Here is a 13,677-nt window from a genome sequence, read left to right as displayed (position 1 = left end):
TCCCTCTCTTCTCTCTCTTCCCTCTCTTCCCTCTCTTCTCTCTCTTCCCTCTCTTCCCTCTCTTCTCTCTCTTCCCTCTCTTCTCTCTCTTCCCTCTCTTCCCTCTCTTCTCTCTCTTCCCTCTCTTCCCTCTCTTCTCTCTCTTCCCTCTCTTCTCTCTCTTCCCTCTCTTCCCTCTCTTCTCTCTCTTCCCTCTCTTCCCTCTCTTCTCTCTCTTCCCTCTCTTCTCTCTCTTCCCTCTCTTCCCTCTCTTCTCTCTCTTCCCTCTCTTCTCTCTCTTCTCTCTCTTCTCTCTCTTCTCTCTCTTCCCTCTCTTCCCTCTCTTCTCTCTCTTCCCTCTCTTCCCTCTCTTCTCTCTCTTCCCTCTCTTCTCTCTCTTCCCTCTCTTCTCTCTCTTCCCTCTCTTCCCTCTCTTCTCTCTCTCTCTCTCTTCCTCTCCTCTCTCTCTTCTCTCTCTCTCCCTCTCTCTCTCTCTCTCTCTCTTCTCTCTCTTCCTCTCTCTCTCTCTCTCTCTCTCTCTCTCTCTCTCTCTCTCTCTCTCTCTCTCTCTTCCTCTCTCCCTCTCTCTTCTCTCTCTCTCTCTCTCCCTCTCTCTCTCTCTCTCTCTCTCTCTCTCTCTCTCTCTCTCTCTCTCTTCTCTCTCTCCCTCTCTTCTCTCTCTTCTCTCTCTCTCTCTCTCTTCCCTCTCTCTCTTCTCTCTCTCTCTCACTCTCTCTCTCTCTCTCTCTCTCTCTCTCTCTCTCAACGTTTATGCAAATGTCAGGATTTACACAGAATAAAGTAAGCATTAATATGTGCACACTCTTGACTCACTTGAAGTATACAATAGTTTTATACACGTCACATTATCCCCCTGCTTCCCTGTTCAGCTTGTAAGGTCAGTTATGTGAAGTCCTTTTCCAGATGATGCTGTAGGTCTCTATGGACTGGCTGTTATGATCATCTGTCTGTCTGTGGAACACAAAAGGAGATGTTGCTTGTTTTTATGCAAAGAAAGCCAAGTCGGGCTTTTCCAAAAGGTATCATAAAATAAAATAAAAACGTGTTACTTTTCTAAGTAACAAATTTGTTGGTCAGGTTAAAAGCATTTTATTGTTTTACATTGAAGAATATATAAGCTCGACTGGGACCAGTAACTGACATCCACCCATATCACCCTAGCAACCATCCAAAGCTCCTAAGCAACTTTCCAGAACCCTTTAGTGACCACCCAGAACAACTTAGCAACGCCCCAGATCATTTTAGCAGCTATTCATAAGCCCTTGGCAACCACCCATAACACCTTAGCAACACCCCAGATATATTAATAACCCCTTAGCAACCACCCATAACACCTTAGTAACACCCCAGATCACTTTTGCAACCATTCATAACATCTTAGCGTCCACTGAGAACAACTTAAAAACCACTCAGGACTTCTTAGCTATCCTCCAGATCGCCTTAGCAACCATTTTTAGCATCAAAGCAGTGAGTTTTATAAGTGCAACTCGCACTCACCCTTTCTTCCAAAAATGTTCTTGTTACTCTTAATACCTGACTTTCTCAAGAACTTTGATGTATTATTTTTAAGATCATGGTGTGTGTGCAGGCATGCGTGTGTATATTTTTAGATGCAGTTTGTATTTTATTTAGTTCTAAATGTTCAGCCAGTTAGAGTCGTAGATGTGGAGAGCTGTTCTTTTGATATCAGATTTAGTATTACAAGCACTACATTACAGACAGAGAATGGTATTCCAGCATTACTCACGTCAGCTGGCTCTTATACCACTTCCATTACATCTCTCCATATTTTTCTCTTTTCTCTGTAGTGATGTCATGTTTTGTGTTCGTTGACCTTATATGGTGGACACATGAATTTTTTTGATTGAATTGGAGCTTTCCTGTAGCTCAGTGATTCTAGAGCGTGGCGCTAGCAACGCCAAGGTTCCATCCCAGGGGAATGCACATAGTTAGAAATAAATGTATAGTACAATGCAATGTAAATCGCTTTGGATTAAAGCGTCTGCCAAATGCACAAATGCATAAATGTAAATGTAAGTGTGGAGCGTTTTACATTGTTCTGTATCATAATTCAACACGGTATGAGGCCCTGTTCCAAAACGCCAGATCACGTGACCTCTAAATCATTCAATAAATGTACAGAAGGTTTGCATCGATGAAATAACGTGTTCCTCTCTGCAGAAAGAACATATCAAATGTGTCAGTGTTGTTTATTTTTTTCGTCGCTTGATTTACATCCTGTCCTCACATTCACGCACAGTTTGACTCCAGACTGAGCATCCTGTCGTCTGCTGACCTTTGACCCCACGCGCGTCGATCCATGCGCTCCGACAGCCTCTGCTGAATAAGCTTTTGAGAAGATGCTCTGCTAGCGCTGGACGACTGCTGGAAAAAAAGAACGCAAACAAAATCAGTTGACCGCTGCAGTAAAAAGTCATTTCTCCATAAAGCTGAGAAGATCTGCTGAGGACATTTAACGCTTTGTGTTAAATCATTCTTGCTCAGGGGGTTTGGTGAAGACTTTCAGTCTCTTCATTCTAGCTCGGTCCCTGTTTTTTTTATTGGATTTGAATTGATTTGAGAACTTCATCATTTCAAGGAAATGTGTTGTAAGGAGTTTTTGTTTTATTTCAGCAAAACGCAGAAGCGATATTCAACGTCTTGTTTGGCATGGCCTGTTTAATAGATATTCCCATGCATGTATTAAAATGAGGTCGGTTCGGTTTCGGCCGCAGTTCTCTTCCACTCAAAGGCTTTAAAGCACAATAAAGCAGAAGAGAGCGAGAGACTCGTGGGAGCTGTTAGACTGTCGCTCATGCAGAAAGCAGATGTTTTACTCTAATCACCAGTGTGGTCACCGTCAAGCGCACGAGTGAGAGATCCCTACAGAGACGCCTTTGAATGTGACGATGAAAGCCCAGCGTTCTGAGACAGACGGGCAATGGAGGAGGAGAATGAGCTCAGAAGGACAGAGAGTGTCTGTGTGTGAGAGATTCTCGATGCAAGAGAAAAAGAAATACTCAAGAAACAAGAGCTCTGGATGGAGGGGAGACACGGAGAGAAGCTTTGTTGTGTTGGTGTTTGAGGGTGTTTTTGCAGTGGTTCTTATGGAGATCATTTGAGACAACAAGAAAAGAAAGTTAGAGAAAGGAGATGTTGGTTGTGTTGAAGATTTGTTTGTGAAGGGATGACAAATACACTACTGATCAAAAGTTTAGGATCACTTACTCATTCTTTATTTTTAGTTTTTTCCACCTTTTGGAATAATGGTAAACCCATCAAAACCATGAACTAACACATGTAACTGTGGGAATTACGCAACCAGATCTCACAGGAATTCGTGACTATTCCACTAGGTGGCTAATTCGTATGAATTCGTACGTTGTGAATCGTACAAAAACGTACGATTACTGGAAAAAAAGCAATACTGAAGCCCCACCCCTAACACCATCTCTAACATCACTGGCACAAAAGCTGCAGATTGTACTAAAATATACGAATGAGATCGAATAAATTCATATGAATTAGTTAACGTTAGCCACATCGTAAAATAGTTCGCTTTTGCCGTGAGATTGTGTTGAATTATGTTGTGACCAAAAGCATCCAAAATAAATTAAGTCTGTTTTATTTTTGCATCTTTAAAGTTGTTAACCGTTAACTAGAATTTGCAAAATCGTAAACTTTATCGTTCAGCTTTCTGAAGCTTTTAAACACTATTAAAGGTATTTCCATCTATGCTGGACTCTTATTGGCTGCTTGTTATTGATTATTTGGTACAAGTCATGCATTTGAGCTTGTAGCTCATGGTACAAGTAACGACAAGTTCATGGGTTTGATCGCATGAGCATTTTGTAACTTTTTTACAAGGTGGCTTATTCGTATGAATTTGTACGTTGTGAATCGTATAAAAACGGGTGATTACTTGAAAAAAAGCAATACTGAAGCCCCACCCCTAACACTACCTGGCACGTCACTGGCACGAAAGCAAATCGTACTAAAATATACGAATGTGATCGTACAAAGATCTGATTGTTTGTACGATACACAATCTCTCGGCAAAAGCTAACTATCATACTCATAAACAAATGTGTGGTATAAAGCAATGTAAAAGTCGCTTTGCCAAATGATAAATGTATTTAAATGTGTTTTAAAAATATATATTTTTTAACAAAAATGTTGTTTTCTCATGAAAGAAAGAAATATGTTTAAATTGGATAATTATATTTTTGTCTGCAAAAAAAGTGATTTCGAACATTGAAACTTACACCTTCAGATTAAAAAAATTGTAAGATCACGATTTTTGTCAAGTGATCCTAAACTTTTGTGGATGTAATATTTTTTGTTTTTGTTCTGATAGGAACATTTTGAAAGAAGAATGAGACGTGTTGCACACTAGATCTGTGTTATTTGTGAGCACCATCGCTCCAATTGTGATTTCGTAAGTGAAGACATTTTTGTCATTCTTTCAGATATTGAAGCATCAAAAGAGGAAAACAGCAATCAAACGTAATAATAAAATATCTCAAATATTAAAAATGTATTTGTCGTCTTATGCTGCATTTACCGCAGCAGCAGAATAATGAAGACGTCTGGTTTAAAGTCATTAGTTCCAGTGAAGAGTTCTCATGAATATAGAACAGCAACGTTCTTCTCATTCACACATTTGCATTCATAAAGACAAATTGTTCATTTGAAACACACAGACACAAACTCCAGCGTTTGCTTTGTTCAACAATGTTTTCTTCATTTGGTGAATTTTGAAAGCAGAACTCAGTTTTTCCATCTGAAACGGTGTCTGGTCCAGGCGGTGATCTGTACAGTAGGGCTCTCTAGAAGATTCTAACACACAAGCAAATGGATGTCTGATGATTCAGGGCAGAAAAAAAAAAGAGTTAAACTTTCCCAGATTTGATTTTCATGCTTTCGTGATGCTGGGAAATTGAAATTTTTGCATCATCGGTGTAGAAGATCCAAAAACGTCATCTTTGAACTTTCATCTATCTTAAAGGAACAGTTCACCCAAAATTCTCAGCGCTGACAATTATATTTCTTTCTGGGACTGGTTTGAACAGTATCTGTATTCGAATTTTCACTTCCGGAGTCGCTGTTTCTTTAAGAAACTCTTTACTCTAGATTGTGAAACAGTTCTTCTGTTTCTAGGGCCGTTCACGGGGATTTTTGATTTAATTTAGTTTAGTTTAGACAGCACTGGTTTGTGGAGTTATATGGTGTTCATATGAATCAGTATATAAATTGTATTCCCAGATGGTTGTGTCTGGCTCGTAGAACTGGATGATGTTAGTCCGTCATATTTCTACTGCTTTTAGCACACGTGGGACCATTTGAAGGAACAGTCGGACATCCAAACATGTTTGATAAACAGGGTTCGGGATGAAAAAGCACGACGAGGTCCAAAGGAGATTAGCAGCCCTCATCCATCCAAAATCCAGGCCAATGAAAGCAGGTCCAGAAACCGGACAGATGGGATGGGGTTCAGGTCTCTGTTTGACACGCAGGTCATTCGGTTCCTTCGGCTATGATTTTTTGACTCTTAAAGTAGAACACATTTTCAAGTTTTTATTTCTAAGCTGTTTCTAAACGTATCTAAACCAGCTTAAACTAGCAAAACTACCACAGGCTGCATGGTGTAGCAGTATAGACGAGACAGAACCAAAGCTTTCATGTAAGCTTTCAGCGTACAGTATTTTTGTTTGACAAAATGGATAAAGTCCCAAACCCTGCTCATAAAAAGGCCTTGGTTTCTTGGTTTGATTGTGATTCCATATGATATTGTTTATTGCTGAGGTTTCAGATGAGTAAATCCGCTGTAAAACGAGCGATAAGTGTAAACACGTGTGGGATCAGATCCAGCAGCTGTCCTGCTTGAACAAATTCATCTGCTTACGATCTGAATACATTTGCATGAGCTTTTGATTTGTTAGGTTTGATTTACACGTCACGTTAATGAAAGTGAGAGTTGACATCATGAGACAGGCGACGAGTGTTTGTTAGATATGAAAGATGATGACCTCACGAAAACCTTTCAGATTATGATCTGATTGTGATCGGGGTGAAATTCTTGCCTCGATGGTTTCTGAGAGGGTGTGTGGATGAAAGTGTGATGTCATCACAGATGAAAACACACACACACACACACACACACACACAGAACTCGTGTGCTTGATGTCAGAAGCGCGTTAATGTGGCCAGATGCGCCCTTAGATTCAGAAAAACATGATGAAGTGGATTTACAGCTTTTTTGATTTGATCAAACGTTATTGCTCAGAGGTTCTCAGTTCTCTTCCATTGAAGTATTAACTCGATATGTTTCTTTTAAAGTTGAATAGGAGGAATGAAACAGAATCAAATGAAGTTGTAATTGTTGAAACGTTAAGAGTATGGAGCAATGAATGTAGATTTTAGAGGTCAAATAATCTGGATTTGAGTCAATTAGATGAGAAATGTTTGAGTTCATATTGACTTTTGATTGTAGACCTGACAAATCTGAGCTCAGTTTCTGACATCTCTTCCTAAGATTTCTGACTCTTTTTCTCAGGAGAAATATCTGAGACACAAACGAGAAACATTCCCACGTTTAATCTCATTGAGAAATCATCGAGCCGTTGAAGAGACCTCTGTGATTTTTCTCACTTCTGTTCTGTCGGAGTTGAGCAGGTACTTGAATCCAGACATCACAGTTGACCCGAGCGGAGGTCGTGATGATCTACACAGACACACATTATTAGCATTGACCCAAAACACAGATGATTTTATTTATACTGCGTGGTTCAGGTCCGATCATTGTGCGGTTATATCTTTCAACATCTTCAGTATGATCTCATTTCCTGATGTGTTTAAGGATCAGTTTTTTGTTATCTTTTACTGTCAGTGGGGAGTAACCTAGTTTTTTGATCTGCGTGAGGACAGCGTGAAACCACAGATGACATGAAGCGTTGGATTGTTCTCGTGTGACACGTCTTGTGAAGCGCTTCAGTCCTGCAAACGCTGTTTGAAACAAACATCATCCATGATTCAGTTCAGGGGTGTAACTTTCTCTCTCATTAGCCGAAGCTTTAACACTGGCAACCGTCTGTGTTTTGCCATGAGATGTCATTACATCAGTTCAAGAGTATCTGCAAGTATTGTGTTTCAATTCACCAGTAATCTGTGGTGTACTTTTTGTCTGTCTATCATCACACTGCAAAAAAAAAGAATTCCTTAGGCCCGATTCACATTTCACGTCTTTTCCGCGTGCACATTCGCTATTTTAAATGTAGAACGCGCGCAAATAGGGGGCGATGCGCATGCGATGCGGCGCTCGGGATCGAGATGGAAATAGTTCAACTTTTCGGAGAGCTGCGTGTGCACCGCGGGTCATTTGAAGAGAGAAAGCGGCGCGGCTCGCGTTTTAGATGCGAAATGTGAATCGGGCCTTACTAAGCATTTGTGTATGGTTTCCTAAAACAAATAAATATAAAGTCTTAAATGTTATTTAGGATAAGAAAGTGACTTAAGATATTTAATCATGTTTTATGAAAGATTATAAGAATTAAGTAAGTTCCTTAAAGGAGTCTTTAAAAGAATCAAAAACATTGCAAATGGTTTAAGAAAAGTACCCTTGAATTTAGTTTGACCTTTTTCTTAAGTACCTTATTCTAATTTCTTACCCTATTGGCTTACTTATTTTTTATAAGACAAGATTAAATATCTTAGGCCACTTTTCTTGAAGAACTTTGAGATATTTGTGCTAAAAAAACAAGACAAAGTTAATTAGAAATTCATTTTTCGCAGTGTATCTCCGTTTGAAAAGGTTACAGGTTTCTTTGTATCTTAACGTGGGTTGAAGTCAAATGACTGCACACATTTCACACAAAATCATACCTGACAGCTCAAATTATAAATCATTATTATTACAGTACTTAAGTGAATCTTGGTTAAATAAGGAGAGAGTTTTTTTGTACTTGCTCAATTACAAATTTTTGTTGACTTTTTAAACCTAAAAAAATTACCGATTGCACCTTTCAAGAACTTTTCATTTCACTTTTTCATCCAAATGATTTAAATGATGATAGATAGCACACCTCTGCTCAATAAAGCGCATCTTATCATCTGTGAATCATGGTAAATTAACGTCTTTAACAGAAACTCTGGATTACTAATCAATCTTTCAATTACCATCTTACGACAAGCAGAGTGTAAAAATAAAAAAGAAGAGCTCGTTATTGTTCAGATGCTCTGAATTGATCCGTGACACGTTTTCTCCCTGAGAAACATGAGAAACCGAGCTTCATCCTTGATGAGACTGATGTGAGTTTGCTCCTGCTGCATCTGAGTTTAGTTGATCTCAGGTTTGTGGTGCCGTGTGTTTGGTCTTCATTAAAATCTGGCAGCGAGTTGCAGCGTTCGGCTCTGACACACTTGGTGCGAGTACAGAAAGCGTGTTTTGCTCTGTTCCCTGACATTTTTCTCTCTGGTTTCCTATCTGGTGAGAACACAAAGCATTAAGTGACCGTGGGAAACAGCGGTGCCACGCTGGGAGTCTTTTCCTCCAGTGCCACATGATTCGATTAGCTTTTCTTTTGCGTTTTGCTGGTTCTGCCACAGCATGAAAGGCAAAATTACTCATTCACTTCTATCACCATCTCGCAAAGAATTGCTAATCTCGCGCTCTGTTTGCTCTCTACTGTTGTGAGTAATTGGAAAATAAATTAGAGAACAGTCACAACAGAGTCGTGGAGGGAATGTTTTTGGTTGATGGTTGTTTTTAAGTGTTAAATGAGGTTTTGTGGGTGATGTGGAAGCAGGGTTTCTCACGGATGTGCTGGTGATGATACATAAAGATCTCATGATGAGTTGAGATGAATCTCCTTTAAAGTATCAGATGTAGTGATGAAGTGGTTAAATGATTTGTTTGCCCAAAACCAGAAATTTCCTTGCCATGCGCTTCCAAACCAACATGACTGTCTTTCTGTAAAGAAACTCGAAAGACGATTAAAGAACGCGCACTCTGCTTTTTACTGTAGGATGGCATTCATCATGTCAAAGATTTTTTTCACTTTTATGTGATAGCTTTATTTAGGGGACAAAGTAAAATGTTATGATTTGTATGGTTTTATCCAAGTGTACGATTCGTGGCATGACGCCTCAAGGGTTTGTGGGATGTTGTGATGCGGAGACAGGCGTTCAGATGAATGAAGATGTTCATGAATAGCTCTCTTCAGGTATTACAGGCCTCTTTTGTTCGTGCTTGTTTATTTTGCGTCACAGTTTTGTAAGTCTTGAACAGTGTGAGTTTGGAGCATTTTAAACATCCGTCCATTATAATAAACCTGATTCAGAAAGTCCTTTCCCAAAACATTCTGCTTCTACAGTCCATTATCACTGTAGGCTTTTAACAATTAATGATATGTTCTGTTCTTTAGAGTCGCGCTAGAGAGACCACTTGCCTGCGTGTTATTTTTTTATACTAAAAGCTTTTTTAAATCTAAAGTGTTTGTTCATATATTCTTGGAAACCTTGCTGTTTCATTGATTCTCTGTTGTTCACGGCACGCTGAGCCTTCTCTCCACAGTGAGCTTTAACATCATCTAATTTAATTTACAGAGAGTACACAAGCTTTCTCTGAATCATCCTTTAAAACCTCGCTCAGTGTTTATATGCAATTTTTTTTCAATGAAAATCATACACATTTTATACCCTTACAAAAACAAGTACACTTCAGATTTATTTTCCTAAGCATACTTAGGGTGAAGTTCAAGTATATTGAAAGTGTACTTTGTTATATACTTATAAGTGTACTATTTCAATACTACGCGGGGCCAAATTAGCTCAACTGAAAGTACACTATTAAGCATACTTGAAATGTACCAGTAAACTACATTTTTTATTTGTACTGCAACAGGTGAACTTATTGGTGTACTGATTTACGTTTTTTAGTTTATAAAATTGTACACTTTACTCAGTAAACTGCTAGTTTGGTGGTGTTTATACTGTGTACATATACAAACTTTTCTGTCAAGTTGTTAATTGAACGGTTCTTCATAAAAAGTAGTGAAAGTATGCTTTCTTATGTTAAGTTCTTAAGTAAAGCACTCTTAAGTAAACTTCTTCTTTTTTTGCCTAAGAACATCTGTCATCCAGGATAAAATACCCCTTAAGCCTCTTGTAGCTTATTTCTTTCTTTATTGTTTCAGTTTTCTTCACAAACAGATGCCCACCACACAATGAAGTTCTTCTTCAATACAAATCGTGGCCTTTCTCAGTCAGGAAGAGCTTCCATGTGCTCCAGACTTTATGCCGACGGTCAGAGGTCTGGTTTAGTATGTTGGAGGCGTCCCGTGAGGTTTTCAGAGCGAGTGATTTTCTTTGATCATCTCCACGAGCTTGTCACTTTCTCTGACTGACAGGTTTCGCTTAGAAAACCACAGACGAAGAGCAGATGTTGTAATTATTCTCGGGACCTGATGACAACATTATCTGAGCAAAGAGAGAGGAAGATCCTTTGGCAGCCATCACAGCGGGCTAAAATGTTTTTATGGCCCGTCAATACTTGAGGTTCAAGATTTCTTCGTCAAAAAAAGGATGCATTCAAATGCATTCAAAACCGAGGAGTCAATGAAAAAAGATGTGTGCAAGATTTCATTTCTGGGTATGGATTGGCTGGTGACGTCAGCCAGGAAGGAAAGTCGCTTCACGTTTGATATGTTTTGATGTCAGATTATGTGTGTTTGTGTTGCAGAGGTCTGTTTGCTAGTCACTACACAGAAACACACTACCTGGAGGACGGACGTGTCACCACCTCACCAAATGTCACGGTAAGATCACAATCACCCATCATTTCAGTCCAACAGATCATGTGCTGTACAGAAAACCTGTCAAAGGTTTATCTCTGTGTATGTTTGACTGTGTCATCACAACATCACGAGATCCCCTGTAGATGTAAAACAGACTCCAAACCGTGATTTATCTGCATGTGTGTGTGTTAAACACATGTCTAGGATCAGTCTGACGGAGTTCGTGTCTTGTTTTGCGTTCTGAGGTCTCGGATGCGTTTATCAGGTCCAAACTCAGCACAGCGTTCCCTCTTGACCCCCGTTCAGGTCGGGCGTTTGGCTGCTTTTACGTGACCTGGAACTCTTGCTTCCCATCAAAACAGGGACGCATTGTTCTGCAAAATAAGCAGAAAAAGTCTGAGGGGTTTAACACATCTCACTCTCTCGTGTTGTGAAACACCAATTCTACCCATGCCGGAGCATTCAGGGAATATTGCATTACTTTTCTTTTTTTTTTAAGAAATAACAGATTGAGCTGAGATATAGACAGAAGTTTCTCTTTCTTTCACTATATTTTATATAATATATAAAATATATAAATATAATATATATAATATATAAAATATAAACGAATCTGTTTTCTTTTCATGAAGTGCTGAGAAGTTTGGTTTTACATGCCTTAAGGACAAATTACATTTGTGACTTCATGACTTTTAATCTAGTGTAGTGTTTATCATGCTGCCTACATAGTCGGCTCACTCGGTTTCAGATAAATCACTTGTTTTTTTAAGGTTTGACTCTGTTACTTCTACACTATTTCACTCACACCACCGGTCGAAAGTTTCCGGACAATTATGTGTTCATATTTTTTTCCATATTTTAGAATAATAATGAACTCATCAAAAGTATGAAATAGAACAAGGGGAACTACAGTATGGGAATTATGTTGTAACTAAAAAAATAAAACATTCATTAAAATGTTGCAGAAATGTTTTCTTGTCATTTATCAAGCAGCTTCTTGAGGTCTCACCCTGAGATGCTTTTTAAACAACATTAAAGGTTCCCATCGATTCTGTGCTCTTGTTGGCTGCGCTTTTTTCATTATTCAGTCAAAGTCATCCATTTCAAAAACATTTTTTTAAATACAATAATATTTCGTCATGAAAAAAAAACGTTTGTTTGCAGAATTATATTCTTGTCTACTAAACTAATTTCAGACATTTAAACATACGCTTTCAGAAACATTTCACTCAAGTGTCCAAATACTTTTGACCGGTCGTGTACATATTCAATATCAAATTGAGGATAAGCAGCATAACCAACATTTGAGAGATCATTTGATAATTTTTTATATGAAATGATGTATTATATGTATGCATGCCATTATGCCTGTTTTGGCATCATTTGGTGTATTGAATGCTTTATAAATTGAAGGCAGCATACTACGTTTCTTTAAAAAAAAACTAGACAAACTCCTGCATAAAATGAGTCCGTACACAATTTTTCACATTGATTTGGTGTAAATATGTGAACACCATAGACAATCATGAGATCTCTTCTGAATCTCTAATGAAGAACGTGCGTGCATTTCATCATTTTAAAGAAGAAATATACACAAGGTTTAACATCATGTCTTGCACATTTTTCTTCTGAAACTGAAACTGGTACAGCGAAATCTCTACAGGTTGACAAATCTCTACCGTCGGAGGATATGCACCGTCATACTCTAATGCAGCGATTTAACACTGCTGATTGAATTGATTTATTTGAGGTGTCCAACAGAACCGTGTGTGTTTTTCCTCAAATATAAATCGGGCTGTTCTGATGGAATCCAGGACTGCTGAGGCGAACAGAGCTTTTCATCTGAATGCATTCACTGACTGTGTGTGTGTGTGTTCTGTTCGTGTGTTTTTGGTCTGTCAGACCTCGTCTGCCTTTGATTAAGTCTGTTTTATAGTCGTGTGTGTTGTGTGTCCAGCGTATCATAATTTTATCCTGAAGCAGAACTCCTCAGAGGAACGTTTGGACTCGTGCGGGCCGGTCGGATTCAGCCCAACACTGTTATGAGCTGGACCTGAATATCAAATACATCATGATGATTAAGAATGACTTAAAACCTCCAGGTCATTAAACAGAGAGTTCTCCAGATCTCTGCGGCTGCATGAAGACGGTGTTAAGAAACTAACATTAGGTGTCAAATGAATGTCGATTGTTCTGGTAAAATAATCTGGATTTGAGTCGATTCGATGAGAAATGTTTGAGTTCATATCGAGATCTTCAATAATATTGACTTTTGATTGCAGATGTGACAAATCTGAGCATTGTTGACATCTCTTCTAATACTCTAATGACAGAGACATCTGTGACATTTCTGACTCTTTTTCTCAAATGAGACGCACATGAGACTTAAGCATCATCAATGACTCTCATAAATGTCTCATCTGTGATTCTTATGACTTATGGGACATCAAAATGTATAATATGAACATATTGACAGAAAATCAACACATTTTGGACATTGCCATCTGAAATGTTAACAATTTAAACAATTATATATAGTTCAAAGCAATTCATAAATTTATTAAAACATCAACAAATATATATATTTTAAAATATCTAAGCGAAACTGTAATTAATGAATTGTATAAAATTACAACGTCAACATCAAACAGTGACAGAAGAACAATTTGTGAGTAAAGGAAAAAATTGTGACAACTTGCCCCGACCTGATGTTTCTGTCAACGCCACGTTCTTGTGCTTTGTGTTTTAGACTCACTGCTACTATCATGGTGAAGTTGAGGGACACCCGGGGTCAGACGTCACCCTCAGCACCTGTGCTGGACTCAGGTGAGCTTCCACTCATCCCACTACGACAGGTTTTTTACATTAACCTCACCTCACTTCT

General features: G+C 38.6%; 1 protein-coding gene across 1 annotated transcript in view; it reads left to right on the top strand.

Annotated features, from left to right (window-relative positions):
- The window catches only part of LOC130569440 (disintegrin and metalloproteinase domain-containing protein 12), a 77,277-nt gene that overhangs the window by 29,072 nt on the left and 34,528 nt on the right, over positions 1 to 13,677 (top strand). The window contains exons 4-5 of the mRNA XM_057359094.1: positions 10,739 to 10,814; positions 13,543 to 13,619. Of these exons, the coding sequence (XP_057215077.1) occupies positions 10,739 to 10,814; positions 13,543 to 13,619 (153 nt within the window). The remainder of the gene's footprint in view (positions 1 to 10,738; positions 10,815 to 13,542; positions 13,620 to 13,677) is intronic.

This window comes from Triplophysa rosa, linkage group LG18, assembly GCF_024868665.1.
Source record: "Triplophysa rosa linkage group LG18, Trosa_1v2, whole genome shotgun sequence".
NCBI classification, from domain to species: domain Eukaryota; kingdom Metazoa; phylum Chordata; class Actinopteri; order Cypriniformes; family Nemacheilidae; genus Triplophysa; species Triplophysa rosa.
This window is presented reverse-complemented; position numbering and strand designations above follow the sequence as displayed.